The sequence below is a fragment of the Pezoporus occidentalis genome, unplaced genomic scaffold (genome assembly GCF_034315485.1).
Source record: "Pezoporus occidentalis ecotype Australia unplaced genomic scaffold, CSIRO_AGI_Poc_V1 ctg19, whole genome shotgun sequence".
Lineage (NCBI taxonomy): Eukaryota > Metazoa > Chordata > Aves > Psittaciformes > Psittacidae > Pezoporus > Pezoporus occidentalis.
In genome coordinates this window covers 3,282,634-3,305,589 of record NW_026913748.1, presented here as the reverse complement: position 1 = coordinate 3,305,589, position 22,956 = coordinate 3,282,634, and the positions used below count along the sequence as shown (strand labels likewise).

The window sequence follows — 22,956 nt, the reverse complement described above, 5'->3', positions numbered from 1 at the left end:
TCACCTTTTGAAGGAGAGGACCAGTATAACTGAAGTCGTCTGTAAAGCCTCACATACAAAGGAGGTCTGGACAGTTTTTCCTCTGGCTCTTCTGGAGGTCTCTCAGTTGGACCCAGATACATGAGAGCAGCCTGATGCTTCTGAGGCCATTCCTTGGATTTACATGGAAAGAAAAGACAGAAGATTAAGGGCCTTTTATTTAGCACCTACCTGTTTATTCTTCTTAGTCCTTTAGCCTATTAATTCTGTGTTCCCAAGTACTCCTGCAGAGGTACCCAGATCCCACCACTGCCTCAAGCCTACCCCATGGCTCTCCAGCCTTCAGATTCATACATGAGATGACATTTTTTGCAGCTTAGAAATATTACCCACAGTTCCCAAGTCTACTAATCTATTCCTTCACCACACAGAAGGAATTTTACAGAGACATATTTTCTCTGTAAGCAGAAGGTAAAGGGATGTTTTTCTTGCTGCTGATGTTTGGCAGGGTGACACAGCTGCTGCTAACTGGAGGGAACAACCAAAACGGGCAAAGTCAACATTAATGTTTGAAAGCACAGTTGGTTTCTGCATGGCACAAGGCAACCTCAAAGAGAACTACACAGTGGGGTCTAGTGAAAAACAAATATTACAGTGCTGTGTGCAGCCAAGGGGCACTAAAACCTGGCAGGCCTTTGTTCTCCAACAACTCAAACAATCAAAATCTGACCTTACAGTCAGGTGCTTATAGACAGCAATACAACACATCTTAAGGCAAGTCAGGTGAGCTTTATAAAGCATCTGGGGGGGGGGAGGAAATATCACATTATTCTCTGTGATATTTCAGATTCTCATGCCAGAAACTGATGGGCTTAGCTCCAAAAATACTTCCAGGTGCTGACAAAGTTTATTTCCTCCCATCTTCTGAATGACTTCTGAAATGCTCAAAACACAGGCCTTATGGAGGGAAAAGTATGATTGTTTTTTAAATGTAGGTACTAAAACAACACAGCCAAGAGCCCGCATGTACTCAATACAATTGTTTTTCTACACACAGAACTTTGGAAGTAGTTTTGGATCATATAGTACAGGTTGTTAAGCGAATTTACCTCACACCTCTGAGAGCAATGAAAGACTCCCCTATCATACTCACATAATAAACAGTACAAACAGAGGCTGTATCAGTAGGGCAATACACAAATGATAAGTTTTAATGATTAAAGGGAAAAGCAGCATAACAATGTCCCTACCAATATCAGGGTTGAGCACTTTGCTCTTATACTGTTTTCCGCTACAGGTCAACCTGTTTCAAAGGACAGCCACAGCAAAACCGGAAAAGATGACGTGCACAGCAGCAAAGACAAAAAAATGTCTTTAATGGATGCACTACAATCTAACTCCCCTTTACAGAAGTTTCCTATAAAGGAAGCACTGGCACTATCACAGACAGCACGGCTGGACTGCACAGTCTGATCTACCATCCCAGCTCCTGGGTATTTCCACAGCCTTTCATGAGGCTCCTTATATGTTCAGAGACCAGGAAAAGCATGTGAATGAAAATGCCTCACCTTTCATGCACGTCAAATTTTAATCCTTCCAGGACCAATTTTAAGCAATAGAGAAGTTTAAGGTGAGATATAAGCTATTAATCCTCATGTTCACTTTACTACACATGAAAGCCTGATTATCAACATGCATGAGCAGACTAATTATAGACACTTCTGCCAGACTAATAAATCAGAATGAAATGTTATCATAAGAAAGGCTGTTGAGAAAGGTGAGAGAGCACTTAATGGTTATCTTCACCACCACTACTGCTCTCCAGTTTCAGAGGTGGCTACTGGCTCCCCCTGGTGATCTTGCAGCAACAGATCCTACAGTAAAGAAATTATTTAAGTATTCCTCCTCTCCTTCATCTCTTCAGAAGTTAAGTCTGTCAGTTGGTAAGTTTTTAACAAGTTGAATTTCACTCCCATTTTATATTGTTACCATAATCCTTCCCAAAAACTTGCAGATAAACTATAAAAAGCATAGTCAGCCTTTCCATTTCTCAAATACAAAAACACTTTCCTAGTAATTACTCTTTACCTTAAGTGTACTGAAAAAGTGAGCTGCTTTGGTTTTCAGAGGCCCAAGGTACCAGTACCTGAAATAAGGAACATAAATACTACCTTAGAATATCCAGGGGTTGATACTGGGAAACGGATTAATCTTGCATGAAGTCAGATCACACAGACTTGTTTGCCTCTGAAGTTAGCACTCCCCTACCACCTTCAGCTTTGCAATACTGTAAGATGTTATTTCGGATCACCAACAGCTTAGCAGCGCCACCCCTTTCCCAAGTTACAGATCAGCAAAATGCAGTATACAATCTTCACTACAGGCAGCATGACATCTCACTAGCAGAATTTTACCTAGTTACATGATACAACTGGGAATGATTTAAAGGTCTGCGGTCTAACTGCTGGTTGGAATGCATCTCCACAATATGCAATAAAGAATGAGGCTAGAGGAAACAAACAAACAAAAATGAACAGCTTCAGTGAAAAAAGAACAGAGCCAGCAAATATTGATTTTGATCTGAGAATCCCTTGGGACAAATGAATGCTTTACAAAATAAAAATCCTGCCAGCCTTACAGCATTGTATAGAATCTAAAGATGTGACTATATTTAGACAGGCTTGGCACACATTTTGATGACTGTCTTCCACCAAAGAAGGTCAACAAAGCACATTAAACACCATCAGCTCAAGAGTACTGCACATCTAAGTATACTATTAATAAGGCAGGCAACTGTCACACCCCTCCCATCAAGCTATGAAATTGTCTGTAAACTAATAAAACCTCAAAAACATAAACCAGCGGCATGTCTGCACCAGGACAGTGCTTAGCAGAGGGACAGTCAGATGGATTTCTGGAGCTGTGTCTTATGGGTTAACACCCTAGGTAATAGGTGCCTTCTTTTCAGAGTAAGATAAATTGTACTGGAACACACCAATGTTTATTTAGCCCAATAACCCATCTCTTTGTGGGCACCAAAAGCAGAAGTATAAAAAACAGGACAAGTACATATGGTTCGTGTCCCAGGCACACTCTGAGCACCCATTCATTTGTGCCTGAAGTGCTTTTCCAACTGGGCACGTCTTCTGTATTTGAAAATTCTTGGAGAAAATGAGGTTTGAGGATGTTCATGATGCCCCACATACAAAAGGTGCTGTCATGCCTCCAGCACCAAAGCCAAAGGACTCTTATGAAAGGGAACTACTGCAGGAAAAGATGTGAAGACTGACAGTAGGCAAAAGCAGGGTATGGGCAAAAAAGCTGTGAGAGGGAAGAGAAGTGCACTTCCTTATTCTTGGGGCTGTAATTAGCAGGAGAGCCTGCAGCACAACTAAGTTGGCACCTACACAGGCTACCAAGAATGTCTCTTGCCTCCCATGAACAAACACGCTGACCATTTACTCCCCCCACCCCACATCACCTCACAAACCTACTGCCAGGTCTGGTACCTCTTGCTTTCAGACAAAGGTAGCTCATTCACAAAACACATGATACTGCTGCATGGAAGAGGCATGTGCTGCAAATCCTCCTTAACAGTTTGAGAAGTGAACTGCTTTAGCCCTGCTGCTCCTACACCAGATAATGTTAGTCATTTGATACACAGACAGTGGCATATTAAATGTCCATTTGGAGAAAGCCCAACAATTATTAGTTTAGCATTCAGAGAACAGGCATCAGACGGCATGGTCCATGCCATTTCTGGCAGGAACTGAAAGGCATTTCTACTGCATCTGATGTCCCTTGTTGGAATTGAGTTACAGTCTGTGTGCATCTTTTTACTGGCCGCTGATGAAAAACAATGACCAATTACTTTACTTAGACTTTACTCAAGGGAGAGCTTTTTCCACTTATGCAATCTCTATAAAGTTTCAGAAGTGGGCACCACAAGGCAAGCAGAAAGTAAATGCTTAAAAGAACAGGATAGCACCAAAGAAGGCTTTATTTGAAATGACAAAAAAGCTGAAATATCTTACGTGCCCATGTGTGTAATGCAAGACCTAATACAAGTGAGTGCCTCTGCCTGTCAAATGCCTACACTCAAAAATGACTTCTTTATGAGAGGAGGTATGTCTTTTTAGGCAGCAGGTGCTAAAAAAGGTACAGTTTCAAAACCCAGCATTTTCTTACTTGCTAGCTTTAATTCCTGCATCTCTGTAAGATCCCCATCTTAAACCAGTCACTGCAAAGACAGGCTGTTCCTTTTCTCCCTGTAAAGAAATATAAACATCGCAAAATGGCTTTCTCTTGTTTCCACCTGTTTTTCACAGCCAGAAAAAAAAAAATTCTCTATAAAACCTGATTTATGATTAATCCCAAAACCAAAATTTCACGGAACAGGTATGATAAGTAGCTAAGAGCAATAAAGCTAAGCAGAATTTAAGCATTATACATTCTGTCTGCTCCCAGAGAGAAACAGAAGATCTGAAGTTCTGAACAGGCTGATTTGAGTTTGACTGCACACCCAGCGACAGCCATGTGACTTTGTGGATACTGTCAGCCAAAAGCAAGAAGCTGTACACAGTGACACTAAGTTCTTGCTGCAGAAGTGTCCATTTACAAAATAACAGAAAAATAATGTTCAGAAACCATACAGGCATAGTTAAAGGCTGGTGTTTTTTTTTTATATTTTTCAGTTTGTAAAAGAAAGCTATTAACTTCACAATACACATGAATGCATTAAATCAGCTCAGACAGCTATTGTTATCTCTCACCATTTCTACAGAAATACCAGTGTTATTAAGTTTTGTATTCATCAATACTGCCTGTCCCTCAAGAAAAGATTTTTCAGGCATTCTAGTGTTTTCTCCAGTTTAGACTATCTGACATCATTGCACACAGTGGAGAAATTATTGCCATCAGAATTGCTAATATCATAAACCAAAATTCATGACAGCATTACAGAGGAAAAGCAGTCCACCTAAACAGAACACAGAACAGGAAAATTTCAGGCACACTGGGTGCCAAACGAGCAGATGCTTTTACCTTGATTTGCAACACATCAAGTGGAATTGTCTCTCCCTTCAAAATGGCCAATGTAGCATTAGTAATATGTCTGCAAAACAAACAGGAAAGAAGCAAAGGAAAACAAACAGGAAGGAAAAGAGTAAGCTTTAAAATTACACTTTTTGTTCAGCAAACCCCCCTACAAGTTCATGTGGGTCTTTTTTTGCAGCAATCACAACAACTCCAGAGAAAGAACTCTGGCAAAGAACTTCCGTGAAATCAGACAGCAAACTGGGTGGCTGCAACACACGATGAACAGCAAAAAACCTGAAAAGCAAAAGGAAATTCTCCACCTAAGCTTTTCAGAAATTCCTCCTTCTTCAGCTAATGTGGCACATCATGCTAACTCGTGTTATCTGCCATTTTGGATACTTACCACACTCAGGACCCGAACAATGGCTTCATTTTACTGATGGCAAGTATGATAACCTGGGAGACAATGGTCATGAGACCAGTATCATGTATTTGGGATTGAATTGCCTGAGTATGTTAATTCATTTTGAAGTTTTAATCAACATAAATCTACCTACCAGCAGCACCCATATGGTTTTTGTCTCCGTAAGTTGCAGACCAAAGCTAAGACACTTTCTCATTTCAAGTCATAAAGCATGGTACTAAAGATTTTGTAACTACAAGTTTATAAAGAAGTCTATGTCCAGACTTTTGAGGCATTAACTTCATTAAAACCCCTTCCTTGTTTTCAAAGTTCAGTAAAATTTAAATTCCATCTTGCACACATTTCCAGTGTCTCAGCTGGCCAGGGGCAAAAACCACAAAGAAACCAAAACCCCAAACCAAACCAAAACAAAGCAGTTTTCAGATCCAATCTCATATCCCTGTGAATTAGCCAAATTTGCCCTTAATTTCATCAGGATTAGAATACTAAGGCAGAGGAGGAAGCTGTTCTTCCCTCAATTCTTCTTTTCTCCTAGCTCTTGAGTTTCTGCAAGACCTCTACAATTCCTACACTCCAAAGGTAAGATAATGCTGAAAGAACCAAAGCCCAAGTATTTATTGTCAAGATCTCACTTCTGCACTTAAGTCAGAATTTGTTACTGGTGTGGATTGTTAAGCAGTCTGTTGACTGAATTCCTTTCAACTTCACCAACAACTTCACTGTGCAGTCTGACCTGCACAGTTCATTACCTTGGGACAAGGAGATCATTCATTTCAAACTTTAGAACCCAAACATAAATTATTATTTTAATATTAGCTGCTGATTACAGGCTCGTCCATCTTGCTGAGCTTCAAAGCAGGGTTTTACACGTGATGGATACCAGCAGGGTTCCACAAAGAAGAATGTTAATGGGAGAACCAGAGTGAACAGACTTCAGGAACAAGGATAAATACATTCATTAATATGGGAGGAAAGAAAAGGAAAACTTGAAAAGAAACAAAGTGTGGTGAAAAGAAAGATTAGATGACTGGCCTTTTTACTTTAGAAGTGGACAAAATAATCTTGTAACAAACCAAAATGCAGGCTGCAATTACTGCCAGACTGGCTCACGCCCAGTAGGATACTGCCAGATTGGCTCATACCCATAGGGTGCTCATAGAGAAGATTCAGGTTGCTGCAGAGTTGCCAGCATCAGTCCCATCGGAGGGATGGGCAAGAAACCCTGAAAAAATCAGTAATGGGATCCAGCCTTTCCCGTGAAGGTATTTCTGTATGCCTTACTTTGCAGGCACTAAATAGGTTATACACAGACCGGTTTCTAGAATTCTCAAACTAGAGAAAGAATGGAAAAAGGACTTCTTTTTGTTTTGTTTTGTCATATCCTTGCCATACCCTTGTCATATCCTTTCTGACTATTCCTAAGAGGCTTGATCTTTTTAACATTTTTTTTTCAATCTGAGTATCACACAGTCACATATAAACTAGCCACAGCAGATTATTTAATGTTCTCATAATACATACATTTCATTCTTTTTAGTCAGTTTTTGGAAGTCCTTAACTCAGGCAAGTCCAGAGAATTATCAGGCTCTGCCCAGAGACTGTCAATCTCTATGTAACATAGAAGAAAAAGCGAAGTATCAAGCTACCAAGGAGCACTGCTCCTTGAAAACAAACAAACAAAAAGCCCCCTTTCAGAAACATGTAATACTTACTCAACTTGGTTTGCGTTCTCAGGGTAGAGCGTGTGGCTTAGGGTGCTGGTCTTTCCAAGAGGTATGAATCCTATGGGAATCTTACTGAAGGCAGCCTGGACACATGAGGAGAGCAAATTAACATTTGCATAAGCTGAACAAAGCTTCCTGTGTGGAGATCACAGCTGTGTCTGGTATCAGCCTGTTGGCACTACACAGCCAGGCGCTTCCTTAAATGAGGCAGTAATACGTAATGACTCAGAACATGGCATCTGAATCTGTGAACCCACCACTGCCAACTGGGTACAAAGGAGCTCTCTGTAACCATTAAGAGCATTGTTACATGCAGGTTGGCAGCCACGTCCTAACTAGTGCATGGATTCTGTCAGCAATCTTTCTTAATACTGACAGTGGCATCACAAGCTCTGAAACTCATTTACCATTGCAGAAATCCCCCTCTGATAGAATAACCTTGCATGGCAAAGAGATTTTCCCAGTTAAGGAAAGGAAATTAACTGATTCCTCAGGCATCCAAATCATGAAGCAGCAGAAGGTCTAATTTTCGGAAGTCATTGACCATGTTATTTTTCTGTACCATAGTTCAGCAAAAGGCCTTGTTGAAGGATCAACTTATTATACTATACCTCATAATAAGCTGTGCTTCTTGAAGCGTGTCAGCAAATCAATGTAAACTACCATATATCACAATGTACCATCTCCCTCCTGGGCACTGCTGCTAGCAGCATGATGATACTGCAAATCTGCACTGACTAAGTAATACCCCCCTCACTTCATGCTCACCCTTGCTATCTCTGTGTCACCTGCAAGTCTTCACACATCTCAAACACCCTTCTCTCATTTTCTTCACAATAGTTTTACAGTGTGCAGATGAAAGGATGGCTGCAGCTCATGCAGTCATGCTCTGCTCCCCTGGCTGCCAGGAACAGTGTTTTAATACATTTGCACAGGCTCTTCTTATCCAGGCAACAGCAGCATGACATACCCAAGCCAAAAGGGAAGCAGAGCCAGAGTGAGGGGGCTGAACTGCAGATCCCTACTCCGAGGACAGACTGATACGAAGGACAAGAAAAACTTCCGGGCCAAAGACATAAAGTTACACAGTGGCAATACTGCAACACAGTATTCCACCAGAAATAGCGCCAGCTGCAGAATTTTCTACTCTATGGCAAATCAACCCAAGGTTCACCAAGAAAAGTCAGAAAATAAAGATGAAAAACTAGCCAGTAAAGCCTCAAGAACTTTTCTTCCAGATCTTTAGATGACAGAAGTCTTAGGAGCCAACTATAATAATAATAAATTTAAAAAATTTATGTCTCAGAATTGATATAGCCAGCTCCCCTTTAAACAGTCTGTCTTGGCTGCAGAGTTTTTCTTGTCACATTCAAACAAAGCAACTGCCTAAACAGATACAATTCTAGCTGCCAAGGATATCATCATAATCTTGTCTGGATCATTTAATTGAGTTTTTGCCAGCTCCTGCCAGAAGGTTTTGGGAACAATGATTCCCTTCTTTCCTCAATAACACTGTCCTCCCTCTTAAAAAAGAAAAATCTCATTTCCATTTGGAGTGATCCACCTTGAGAGGTTAAAATTTGCTTTTTGCAGCCATCTGCATAGGTAGATATTCACCCCTTGAAAAAAATAGCAAAACAATCATAAGGCAATAGGAGCATGGCCATAACTGAATTCTGTTTCAAGCCTGTACAAGAAAAACATGTACTTTCGCCCAGTGCTTCTGCCAAACAAAGCAGCACACACAGCTGGTCCATGGGTCTTTGAAAGTTGTGCAGTTGGCTTCTCCATAGACCCTAGTCTGATGCTGGAAACCTCCCAAAGCTGTGGCTTGGGAGCCATTGCACTCCCCCAGAAAGGGAATGAAGAACAATGGGCAGAATTGCAGGACACTGACATGGCTGATTTACTACCCAGCAAGCTGGCTCCAGATAAGTAAGCAACCTATCTGTAGGAGACAGCTGAGGCCAAAAGATCAAAGTGGATGCACATGACACTTCCTCTAATAAATAAATAACATTTTTAAAATGACACTTGCTCACCTCATCTGCTCTGCGCAGAAGTCCAGTTATGACCTGAAAAACATGCAAAATGCTCTGCTCTGAGAATTCTGTTTTTTAGTTACAGCAGAAACCTCTAAAATTCATTAACCATTTGGAAAACACTTAAGCAGCAGCTTCTCTTTTATGGAAGGTACTACAGCTGCTTAGATGGGAAAGGAGGCACGTTCAATGTATGAACATGGTAGAAACAGGATTCTGAATACACAGGAGTATATGCTGGTACCACAACCAATGCCAGTGTAAATGTTTAAACACTGAACAGTGCTCTGCATAATACAAAAATTAGCACTGGTCAATTCTAAGGCCAGGAGAAACTTGCAGATATATTCTAACCATTTTCTCTTAACGCTACTGCATTTCATTTATCCATTGCCTTATGAAATCAGTAGTCACCACCCCAGGAAATGCTTTCATAAAATACAGCCTTCATTGAAAAATAGAGTATCCCCCAGCCCTCCCTGGAAAATAGAGTATCCCAGTTTGTTCCTGTCATTCATTCTCTTGACAACAGGCGTTTATTAGATACATACCATGCTTTGTCATCAATCCCTGGTAATTTTCATATTATTTGATTCCCACTTAGCAAAACACACATTCCTCTTGGGAAGTACAGACAGGAATGAATGTTGAAAATTAAACCATTACAGCTACATTACACAGAAAGAAAAAGTCTTACACAGAAACCATATGTCCCCAAATAATTTTCTCATTCTATAATAAAATTCTGGAAGATATTTATGTCACATACTCTTTTTGCCCCTACTCCCATCATCACTTTTAGACTAGTTAACAATTGGCAGAGTTGCTCCCAGAAAACTGTAATATTGGCTGAAAACACAAACGGCAAAATGGACAAATCTCTAGTAATACTTCTTATGATACTGCTACATTAAACAGACTCAGTCTTCTCACCCTCAGCCTAGGATTCTCAACAAACCAGGACAAAGCTCTTGCAGTACCTCTTGTACCGTGCCATCTCCTCCTGCAATAATAATGAGATCTGTGTTTTCCATCAATTCCAGCAGCTTTTTTGCTTGTCCCTCATAATCAGTCTGAAGAAACAGAAATCCAAACATGAGAACTTAAGTGACTATTTCTAGGATTTCTTTTCTATAGGAAAAAGAAAAGAATCATCTATCCATTTGCTTAATAGTTATTCTCATATAGGCACACAATACTGTACATTACTTGCAATCACTGAAATTTCTTCAATTTATAAAACAAGTCTGCTGCCTAATACAATATGTGCAAGCATATAAAGACTAAATGAAACATCAGAGTAAATCTCATTGAATAGATCTAGAATATTGAAGCCATAATCTTATTTCCAGGTAGTTTTGCATTGCAACAAAAACAGAAACAAATGATGCTCTAGCAGCCAAAGTGCTCAAGTGTGCCTCCTGAAACACAACACAAGCTACATAAAACGCTGCTTCCCAACAGCAAGCTGTTGACAAGGGGCTTAGCAATAAAGAGTACACTGACTTTTGAAACCATCAAAAACGTTTTCTGCAAGATCAATGTTTTTTACAGGGATATCTCAGCCCCAGTTACCAGCCCCACTCTGCTTTGCTAACTTGTGGGTCTGAAGTTGCAAAGCATCAGGTTTAAGTCTTGCAAAATAATTTTTTCTCTTAGGATTAGGTTATGTATTTTCAATGATCAGAGAAAGGCACTAATAAAACCAGCATTTTAACACTAAACCTTGTGAAAAAGATTCCAAGACTGAAAGGTACATATTAGAGTACTTCACTGCTAGGACACAGCAACTGTTAAACAATCCACATATCACAGCCTCAAAAACCTGCAAAAACATCAGAATCCTTCATGTTTACTTGTTTTCCTTTTTTCAAAAGAAAACCTCCCTGCTAATTCACACCATTTAGAGCTCAGCGATCTGCCTTCATGATGAAATGCCAAATTATTTAGGGATACACTGAGATATTTTCAGTGTAAAAATAGAAGGTTATTTTTAATTATTCTGAACAGGTCTACTGCACACCAAAGTTCCTCGCTTCTGAATTCTGCAAGTTCAGGCAGAATGGACAATTTCAACAGTGATGGGCACGTACCACTAGCCAGCACAAATATTTAGAGAGTTTTCTCTCAAACATGAATTATAGAAGGGCTGCTTTAGACTGACAGATAAGCACGTGTACTGCTTTAGCTGAAAATTAAAAACTCAGTACACAGTTTGTAAATTATCTGTGAATTAAAAAGAAAAATATTAAGTACCAGCTTAATAACTCAGTATTTATTTCTTCCCACAAGATGTCTAGAGGACAACTGAGAACTTCAAATGAATACAGAATTTAATTTCAATGCTTCAAGAGAAGAAAGCAGAGCAGACAATATATCAATATAAGCAAAACCTATCATTTCTTACCTTAACTACAGTTACATCCAAGCCAGATAAGTGCAAAATTGGAGCAGCATTTGCTTCAAAAAGGTTTCTGGCTTTGCTAGAAATAACAGAGTAAAAACCATTCCATTAGTCTGGTAGCTAAAGAAAAATTAAAAAGGAAAGAAACAAATTAATAAGAACACAAAATCTACTTAAAAACGAGCATATAATCTACACAATCAGTCACTCAACCTGCCAGTCAGGAAAGATGAGATTTCATTTGGTTCAAATGTATTACATTTCTAGACTCATCACTCAGATGTCAGGTTTTTATTGCAGTTTTAATAAATGCAGAAGAAGTTATCTAGCTTTCTCCAAAAATAATATAAAAAAAAACAACAAACAAAACAAAATCTCCAGAAACTTATTAGAAAATTAATGCCTTCCAGAGCACCAAGCTTTAAAACCACAAAGAAAGCTCACTGTAGGTTTTCAGAAACATTTTTTAAAAACCATTTACTATTAAATATTGTAAGTTTAGAAGAAAAATCTTATGTGACCTTGTTTTGTTAAAGGACTGATACATTTTCTGCCTGTAACTGCATAATAAACCAATTATGCCATTAACTATAAATTGCTTACAAGCAAACATGAGTCTAGAAGTCAGAGACTTAATTTATTAACAATTTGCATTTTCTAGTCATGGGTTTTGAACAAAAGCACGTAAGTCCAAGCACTTCCATGTAAGATATATTATTCCTTTCATATTATTACTACCAACTCCCTGCCTCTCCCACAAGATGCAACCGATATGAAGCTTAGCTGATCAGCAGAAACAGACACACAGCATATCCAAGATTACTGTTTTTCTGCTAATGAGCATGCAAAAATAGCAGCCGACCTCTTCCAGAAGTCTTGCTCTGAGCCCATATTTAGCCTCTCAGTTTGTGGACACAACCCTTTTCAAGGACAGGTTCCCAAAGAAGTAAGGGCACTGCTGGCTGACTTCAAGTCTCGAAGCAATCAAGGTCATCTCTTTACTTCTATAGTTTTTGAGGCCGGAAATGCATCACATACAGAAGTTTGGAAGGAATACGAGAGAATTCCACACATGAAGGAATGACAAAGGCCAAAACACAGAATAAAAGAAAAATTAAATATATACATAGGTTTAGAAATCACTCTTTCACCTCAAGCATCTAGTTCTATTTCTCATCCCAATATTTTCAGTGAAATAAAGTTTGGCATATTTACATAGCACCAGCTTGGCATCAGAGGGAGGTAAAAATGAGCTCAAAAATCTGGCTGGCTTTTAAAGTGCATGGCAGAACAAAAATACAGAAAGAGGGCCTCATGTATGAGTGTAGGGAACAGGGAATTTTACCCTTTGCAAGCTGCCGGGTTGAGGAACACTGTTGCTTTCTTCAATGGCATACTGGAAGGGATCAGCTGGTTGCCAAAAACCTAAGCAAGAGAAGAAAAGCAGAGTTCAATTTATCTTTAAAGCACATTGGTAAATCATTTCAAAAGAATGCATCTCTACAAACACGAATGGGCTTTCAAGCCTCATGCCATTCAAACAACTTCCATCTTTAGCCATTGTACAGGTCTCCACTTCAAAGACCTGCCCTCTTATCAACAGCTCACACCACTGTCACAAGTACTCTTCATTTTATAAATCCACCAACATTTTGTTTGTGTCAACCTCTGGTTTTCTGCCATAGGCACAGATCCAGGGAGCTATCCTTGACTTGAAGGTTACTTGATTTTCCTTCCTTATGTAATTCTCATACACCTGCCTGACACCTTCTTTCTGCATCTTTTTCCACTTTTGTACTTCACTTCTTCGATCTCTTCTGCTCATTTTTGTATTTTCTATGCTTAAGTTTCTGAAGATAAGAAAGACAATTACCAGAGAAAGCAAACCTCTTTCAAGTCACCTAAAGTCATCCTCACCTCTACACTAAAACTGGTTTTGAGTGCAATGATGACAACATATTCAGCAGCAGCACCCAGAAGCCCCAGAAAAAAAGTAGGAACAGAAGACTACTGCGCTGAACATAAGACACAGGCAACTGTCCCTGTTTTTTTTTTGTTTATCTTGAAAATTAATCCCCCTAGCAGGAATTTTTATTTTGAAGAAGATGGACACTGCACCCAATGTTAGCTGTTTAAATTTCTAATCCATTCCACTTGCCAACTTTGCTTAGGAAACCTCAATGAAAAGAAGCATGAAGCTGGCCGTGTTGCTTAAAACATTCACATTTCTTCTTCAAGACAAAAAAAGGATGAGAGAAGGTGCCGAGAGAAAAGGAATCTTCAAAGAAAGGGAAACAAATCAGTAACTCTTAACCTTTACTCAAAAATAGATCAACTTCTTTTACTGCAATTATTAGGCAGGCATTGGGAAATATAGGGGTCCCGTCTAGCCCATTACAGTTGTTAGAAACAACTAATTATTTGTCTGTGGGGGACAATGTGTTGTATTTGCTTGCTTTAAACAGCCTAACAAGACTCATAAAGAATTTATGAGTAATGACATAATCACCTCTTTATGTAAGGTACTTAGACATTTATGTTACATACAGGGGCATTGCTCCAGCAAATGCTGATTTTTAAGACAGGAAATAAAAAAATAATGCAACATTCTAGAAATCCTTTTATTTTCTTTTTCAGAACACAATATAAGGAAAGACAACTTAATGCCAAGCATTCAAAATGGTTATTAAATCTATATATGAAGGTGTAATTTAGGAAAGTCAATGACTTTTTCACTTCCTTGTCAAATGCACACTTCCAGGTATTGTATTGTGGACTTTTAAGATGACAATCACTATTTTGCAACTATGAAAACTCTTTTATACAAAGGCTTTATAAAGCTTTATGAAAACTAACAGAGAAACTACGTTCCTTTAAAGGAAATTGTCCCTGCTTCAGATAGTGAATTAATTTTCAGCTAAACAGGCCCTCTTTAACACATGCCCAGAGTTCAGCACCAACAAGGTCAATCAGCGAGGTCATATTTGCAGAGGATGTCCACAGTCAGTTGACACTGGCTTATTCCACAGAGCAAGGTGGAAAAGGTTTAAGATATGATCAATGGGTTCTTTATTATAGACTCTTTCTATGATCATCTGCCACCCCAAGGCTGTCATCATAAACTGATATTTAAATTCAGACATGCATGGTGGAATTGTTGCATGAAATACTGCTGTAGCAGATACTTCAGCAGCAAAGTGGGTACCTCATTAATTTGGTATTGTGATAGGCTTAAAAACTTAGAAATCTGATATAAAATAATAGGGACACCCCCCCCTGCTTCACTCAGACTAAACCTTTTCTTGGGTGAGTCTGTCTCTATTTTCCCCCTATACTTACACAGCACTATAAAGCAAGTACAATTTTTCAAACAATTACAGATTGTTGTTTCTCTAAAGAATGTATCAAACATTTAATGCCTTACTGCTGCATTGCTCTGCGGTTTCAAGCAGTATTTGGCCCTGTCACATCAGTGAGAATGAAAATTACAGCAAGAATTGATTACTAGGCTTTCTGGTTCATTCCTGTCTAATGCAGGAGTCTTCTGCAGAATATTTTCCCAGGCTTTAACCACTGAAACTGCAGGAAGCTTTATTGACAGTGCTTTTGCACTTTCATTTATGAGAATAAGCCATATTGGAACAGATCCCATCACTTAATAGCTGGAATTAAGAAACAGGAAAGCCAGAATTTCCACAACAGAACTATCTTCTTGTAACAGTCTTTCTTTAGCAGTTACACCTTTCTGACTTAGGACTTTATAAGGACTTTATAGAACTTCTCCTTATATATGATCTCATCAATGCTTTTTTTTTTTTTTCTATATTTTTTTAATTTGGTCAGCATGCTTCCAATACTGAGGTATTAACTGCTATATCTGGTGATATAAAAAAACTTCCATCACTTTGATATTATGCAATAAAAATGAGTATCAAAAACATAACAATCAAGAACAAACGACAGTATGAGTTGGAAATGCTTTTGATTCGGAAGCTGCAAGTTTCATTTATGAAAACAGTACTTTCAGGGAAACATTTTTTCTTATTCTTTCATTTATTTCTCATTCTTACATTTATTCTGGCATGAAATTCTACTGCCCACACTAAGGTGCTGTGAATATCTTTCCCTCAACAGCAGGCAGGCTAAAACTGGGATTATTCAGGTGCACCTCAGAAGCAGGATAATCTCAATGAAAGAAGAAAACTAATTTTCACCATTCTTCTCAGGCATCAGTACGTAGCAATAATGGGAGCAGTGTTACACCCTGCCAAATCTCTAAGACCTGGCACGGAGAAGCAAGTTTAGAATAAACTTTATTTGTGGGAGGCAAAAAGACCCCTAAAATCCTGCAGCACAGCACCAAGGTAACCAGAGCAAGTAGGCAGTACCTGTGCAGCAATGTCATCCATGCAATGTCATCCATGCAATATCATGCAAAAGCACTTGTGCCCCTGAAAGACTGCTTATTAAGAACAAGATTTATTTATGGGAATACTACAGTATGGGAATTTGTTCATTGCTGGTTGCCCATACAAGTGACAAACTACAAAATGCAAGTCAGTATACTCAGAGAATAACTCCCTCTGAATACTAGTTTTCTTGTCAGTAATCAGCAAATGGGTTGTCTCCATTAAGGTCCCAGTACACAGCTTTCAGAAGTGCTGGGTCACCCATCACAGTTAGTATCCTTGATAAAGTCACTCAGGATCGAATTGACAAGGGCAAGGTCTCTCCAGCTAAGCACTAAACTGAAGCAGGTTGCACCGCTTCTGTCCTATACCCATCGTAGTGCAGATTTCAGTCTCCTGTTTCATCAACACATCATCTTCATACCACAATGTTACAGGAATAGAATACACCTGCAGAAATGGAGGTCTGCATAGCTACAGCAGTAACTAAGATTCCCTCAATGGTAACACTGCACCGTCCATCACAACAGCAGTCAAGGCACAAAACGTACAGTACGCAGCTGCAGGACAGAGGCCTCATCCACCCTTTGGCACTTTACAAAAGAACACAGATGGCATCATTATAAAGCTTGTCACGTAGAGAGGGCCCACTGGGAAAAATCTCAGGAGCCCTGCACAACCAAGATAAGATGAAGATTTTAATCTAATTTTATCACTTTAAACAGTATTACCTGGGCTTCTTGGCACGCAGCTCTTCGTAGCAGGTTATCACTATTAGGTAAGACAGAAAAGAAAGTGGACGTTAGGTTGTGTAAGCTTAAAACAATTTGCTCATTTTTAAATGTAGGTACATACCCATTTTACATACACTCTGAGCACCACGACAGATAAAACCAAACAAACAGGTTAAGACTTATTTAAAACATTTTAAGGATGAAACACACCTATTTAAGCACACATGCATATTTTCTTTCTGCATATGCACATAAACACCCTTTCTATAGTAATAGCAGAAAACATCCTTAAGAAGGACATGGACCTTCTTATTGAGCAAGTCCAGAGGAGGCCACAAAGATGCTCAGAGGGTTGGAGCACCTCTCCTACGGAGACAGGGCTGAGAGGGCTTGGCTCATTCAGCCTGGAGAAGAGAATGCTCAAGGGAGCCCTTAGAGCACCCTTCCAGTACCTAAAGGGGGCCTACAAGAAATACGCAGAAGGACTTTTTACAAAGGCATGTAGTGACAGGACAAGGGGTAATGGCTTTAGGCTGAAAGAGAGTAGATTTAGGTAAGATATTAGGAAGAAATTCCTTACTGCAAGGGTCATGAGACACTGGCACAGGTTGCCAAGAGAAGCCGTGGCTGCCTCATCCCTGGCAATGTTCAAGGCCAGGCTGGACAGGGCTTTGGGCAACCTGATCCAGTAGAAGTTGTCCCTGTCCGTCATCTTTAACCAAACCCAAACCAAATCCCTTCCAACCCAAACCGTCCTGTGATTCTGTAAGTTTATGAAAACAAAGACCAGGATGCCAGTGTACTGTGATTACATAAACTACGAGACACTGTATAACTGTGATTTATTATACATACATACATAACTGTTCTCCAGAACTATGCTTATTTTTCCAATGTTAACACTGTCTGCTATTTGCACTGAAGGCACATACCATTCTGGCAACATAGAAGGGGTTTAGAGTAGACTTAAGTGTACTTAAGACCACAGACTTAAACCTTTGTGCATTGTAATTGTGAACTCCCCTCTCCATTTTTTTCTTTGTAAACTGAACACATGTTAATGCAGGACCTACCACCCACCTAGGTCTGAGCATGGCTCAAAGCAGTAATTCCAGAGAGGTGAAAAATGACTCAACTCACTTAAGTGAAGTTTAAAAACAAAGAAGAAAAGGTAAGTATTAGCAATGTCACTGACAGTCATTTCAGAAATAAATTCCAGACTAATCCTTGTGCTTGCCATTGGTGACAGACCACATTAGCAAGGTGGCAAGCAGGGTACAGTTGGCAAGCAAACTGGAGACAGAGCTACTGGGTGAGGAACAAAATACCATTCTTCCCCGGACCAAAAAATGCCCTTGCAGACAAAACAAGGAGTTCTGTTCTGCACTGCTCAAAGTCTCACCAGTCCTCTAGATACCAGACACTCCCACTCCTTGCTAAAACCAAAGAACTCCTTCAGCATGCCCTTGTCAGTAGCTGGCAAGAGAGTATATTATTGCCTCAAAAATATCTAGTACAAAAAAACTCCAATTACAGTCAGCATATCAATTTGAATACACCAATTAAGAGGATTCAAGGCCAACCAGGAAAAACAAGTGACTAGGAAAGCAGAACACTCCTGCCACAAAGTGTGGCTCACCAGGCCAAATCCCTGCAATGGGAATGGCAGAAGGCAAGGCCTTGGTCAGACCTATGGATCCAAACATGAGTGTGATCTATTCAACTCCATGTGTTCATGGTGTTTATCTGTTAATGGAGCTATATAAGCTGCTCTTTCTGACGCCACCAAAAGATGCTGCAATGCCATAAAAGGAAAAGCAGGGTGACTTCATGTGAGATACAAAGCTTGGCTCTGAAAAAATAACTCTATCTCAAAAAAGCCACAGATTTATTCCTGGCAATAACAGAAAGACAAAGGAAGAATTCAAGCATGGAGAAAGAAAATATGTGAATAATACCTCAACAAGTAACTGCCTGTAACTGGCTAAAAAACCAAATTCCTCAAAGGGAATGCTCTTAACTATCATGTTTGCTCCTTAAAACAAAAGGACAAAGTCATTTGTATTAGGCTCCTAAAATATTACTTAGAGGAGCAACAAACTTGGTTTTGGGTGCCATAATATAATGAAAGCACAGTAGTTACAATAACTACCTCTGAAAAGGTTTTGTGTTACAAGCTAAACAACACTGTCACAGCTAATTCCAGTTCAATCAAGACAGCATAGCAGGCTGTCCACACTGTGCTACTGAAGGCACAAGCCCTCATTTGGGACTTCTTTTCCCCTGTGACTGTGTGTGGCCAGAGCAAACACAAAGCAATTGCAACTTCAGTATGTGAAGTTGAAATACGATGGGGTATCAAGAAAAACCCACTCTCAAATGATGGCTACACAGCTGACAACTGCTGTCCTAACCATACTAAAAAATTCTAGTCAGATTCATGTTATCTGTTTACTTCATATTGATACCATTTTGTCCCCAAGTCAAGCTGTGTCACATCACCAGCCAGTACATTTTCCTTGTGCCTGCAACCTTATACTGCAGTGTTAATCACCTTTAAAATGGAGTCCAGCACAGCTTTTCAAATGCAAGTAACAGATACTGTGCTCTCTGACCCAACCTGCAAAGACCCTCAAAACAACTGTCAAGGATGCAAGCTTGATTCAACTCACTGGAGTCTTCACCATAAAACTAAGGCTTGACAGTTTAGATGTGAAAATTTATGCTTATGTTCTCCTGCACTGAAGAATCTACAGAAACAGAAGTCTACCCTGACATATATCATTTTGGTGTCAAAAGGAAAAGTTTGGGTTCTGAGACCAGAAGAACCTGTCCAGTAATATACAGGTTATTTGTCTCACCTCTCCCGTAGCATAGCACCCAGAATCCCATGCCATCCCAGCCATACTCAAAGCATTTCCACTGATTCAAATAGGACATATATTTCAAAGTCATCTGAGTTTGGCTTAAAGATGTTCTAAGTTTGGCTTAAAGGTGCCATGTAATAGGAAAAAAAAATATTTCCTTAAAATGTTACATCAACATTTAACTTATCTTCACAGTTCATTAGAAATAGCACATGTGCAGTCACAGGAGTGTATCTGCAAAAGCAGCAGTCATCCTCCTGGATCAGGCTCTTGCCTTCATTCATCTCATGATGAGTGGGTCTGGAAGTCCTGTGCGGGTCCTATCAAATAATAAATACATCTAGAAAAATGTTAATAATAGCAAAGAGGTAGTTTCTTAATGCCTTCTGTCTTGGTACATATTAGATTACAGATTATCAAAATATTCTATATTCTAATGTAGATTAGATTATTCTCTGGCTGCATATCAGCACCCAGAGAAAATACTTTAATAACAAACATAAGATTCTGTTGATTTTTTTGTACTTTGTTGACGAATACTAAGTAGTAACAAAGCCTCTTCAACCATACCAGAACATGGGCAGGTGGAAGCTGAGGGAAATTGCTGCATTGCCTTAAAGAACACAAAGAGATTTCTTCTGACTTGCACCATATCCACAGCAAACTAAAAATCAATCTTTACTTAATGCTTCCCCGAAGGGCTTATAGACACAACTCTAGGCTCAGGCTAGAGTATACCTTCTGGTCAACCCAGGGCTGCCTTCCCACTGTAAGAATTAAGGATCACACAGTTTATAGCCCAGCCAACTTGCTTAAGCAGTAAAAGACTGGGAGACAGAGAGGAACAAGCAGTGGCAGTGGGGTATGAAAAAAAGCAGTTGTCCTAAGCTGAACCCACAGGCAGAACTTTGACTGGTTCAACAAAGATAAAGTCAATCCTGAAAGGCTGGCAGCCACTGCAGTGTGAGGTCTTTGGAGAACAAAGCAGGCTTATGCCAAAGCAAGGAACCAACACAGAAATAAAGAGCAACTGTGCAGAGCTCACCACGTGTCAGCCGTGTCAGGCTGCCAGAACACAGCAGGCTATGAGAGCACAACATCTGTACAACTTGCTTAAACAGGGGCTGCTCTGATTTCTCTGCAAAATCTCTGGCACAGGACTGGTGGTCACTGCTCTTGTTGTAAGTATTTTCAGCTAGAATAGGGAATTAACAGTCTTACATAAAACCACAAAGATCCACACAGTTGAGCATCCATGCTCCTCCAGCTGAGGCTGCATCCTCTGCCCAAGTGCTGGGAGGGGCCAGGGCTGAAAGGTCAGCTCCCATAATGAAAAGTCAGCCAGAGAACCAATGAACTCAACAAGGAGAAGACAGCAAACCTGAAACAAAGAAGCTGTTTGAGGCCTACAGCTGCATCAAGGGTAAGCCTTCACCTCACAGACAACCACAGGAACTCCCTTAAAAGTGACCATACTACAAATGTATAAAGAAGCTCATGTGTGAGATCCCATTTAAAAAAAAATTATCAGCATTAAATCTAAAACTGTTAGGTATATTCAAGCAAGAAGCAGGCTAAAGTCTCCTGTTCAGTGTCTGCCTCAAAACAGTTTTGTGAGCAGAAACATGACTAAAGCTGTGCATACAGGCTCATTCCCTCAAGAGCTATAAAAGAAATCCTAAAAGAGATTTTATCTTAGCAGAGGGCTTTTTGGCTGCTTCCAATATGGCAAGAGCACAGCATCCTCTTTACTGGATATTAGCATTTATTTCCAGCTTGGCTTCAGAAGGGAATGAAAGACAAATCTTAGTTTTCATCAGCTCAGAATTTATACTGGTTTTTGACAAGGTTTTGATGAAATAAAGAGAGCCACTCAGGAACTACATGCAAAAAGGTGGCAAACTGAGTTATCAGTTGGCAAACAAGCAGAAGAGACTAACATCCAAATTACAGATAACAACAATACTCAGATTACTGGCAAGCAGTCAAAGATGCCTTGCCAGCATTTTCTATGGAGAAAGTCAATACTTAACATCTACAGAGCAAGACTGAGCATCTGATGAGTCCACCATTTCAGTGCAGTACGAAAGGTCCCTCCCCATCATGACAAAGTGATGATCACTCACCCAGTGACACCACAGTCTGGCCAAACCTGACAATGAGTTAAACTGGTGTCCATCATGTCAGAGATTAAATTTCTGCTGCTTTGACGCAGCTGGTGAATCACTGCCCCACCTGGACATACAAAGAACAGCAGCAGCTCAGTTCAGGAAAGGTGACCCAGCACATCAAGGTGAGAGAGGCTTCCAAATTTGGTGGAGATTTTTAAACTATCATATAGTACCTTTATCTGTAATCATCCCCACATGTATATGTTAAACAGAAGTACATTATGTGAATGAGCATGTATCTGACAATCTGCATACCCTCTAAGCTTTGACCTAGTACATTAAATTCAGTGTACCTCGTGCCTGTAGTATGATACACTATAAGTTGAAATCACACTAATACAAAAATTCATGCAACCCAGAGAAATTAAAAGGAGACAATCTTACATGTGACAGAGTTATCTTCTTAGTTCTCTAATGCTACAAGAGTATTTGCTATCCTAAATGCAAGACAATGTGTTTTTAAAACATATCTGTTTATGAGGAATAAAGGAATTTTAAGACTCACTAAGGTTTTGTAAGGACAGCAATAGGATTTTAGCTAACAGTAGTTCAACCAGACATAAAGCCAAGTATTTTACTTGCCACCTCCCAGTCAATGTCTCTTTTGAGGAGGCACCTTCTGCCCTATTACATATTTCTAAGAACTGTACCACAAATAGGGGAGGGGGAATCAGTACAAGGTTCCCTTTTTACTCTTCCCATTCATCCAAAACCCTCTTATTTTTAAATCAGTCAGTATCTGAACAGACACCTCCAAAGATGAAAGGCCAACACACTGACCCAGAAACTAAATGCTGCATGAGGGAAGTATTGTACAAGACTGGACTAAGAAGCTCCTCAGCTTTTAAAGTTATCGTCATCCACAACCTTTAGACTAACCTGTTGATGAACCATTACACACCAGTGCCCTTCTTTCCTCTACAGCCTGTGGAGCACAAGGCTGTCCACATGAAACCCCAGAGCACAGGCTGCAGGAGGGAGACATACAGATCCATTTCCGGGCAGGGAAGACTCATGGGAAACAAGTCTGGGAAAAGTAACATTATTTTTGTCCTTATTTGTCCACACAGCATCATATAAAGTCTCACAGAGCATTTCTGTTCTGATGGGCACAAAGACTGTAGAAGAGTTGCCATTTATTTGCAGGACACGTTATTTACAATAG

At 39.7% G+C, this 22,956-nt stretch overlaps 1 protein-coding gene across 2 annotated transcripts in view; it reads right to left on the bottom strand.

The window, feature by feature from the left end:
- The window catches only part of AGK (acylglycerol kinase), a 35,785-nt gene that overhangs the window by 9,379 nt on the left and 3,450 nt on the right, over positions 1-22,956 (bottom strand). The window contains exons 1-11 of one of the 2 annotated variants that reach the window (XM_062616465.1): positions 16,751-16,791; positions 12,956-13,035; positions 12,473-12,614; positions 11,614-11,689; positions 10,187-10,279; positions 9,207-9,239; positions 7,153-7,247; positions 5,023-5,092; positions 4,168-4,247; positions 2,068-2,125; positions 5-152 (exon numbers count right to left, since the gene is read on the bottom strand). In XM_062616465.1, coding sequence (XP_062472449.1) covers positions 5-152; positions 2,068-2,125; positions 4,168-4,247; positions 5,023-5,092; positions 7,153-7,247; positions 9,207-9,239; positions 10,187-10,279; positions 11,614-11,689; positions 12,473-12,501 — 682 coding nt within the window. In that variant the 5' untranslated portion in view covers positions 12,502-12,614; positions 12,956-13,035; positions 16,751-16,791. Of the gene's footprint in view, positions 1-4; positions 153-2,067; positions 2,126-4,167; positions 4,248-5,022; positions 5,093-7,152; positions 7,248-9,206; positions 9,240-10,186; positions 10,280-11,613; positions 11,690-12,472; positions 12,615-12,955; positions 13,036-16,750; positions 16,792-22,956 lie in introns of those variants that run through there. The other variant, XM_062616464.1, reaches the window with a different exon arrangement.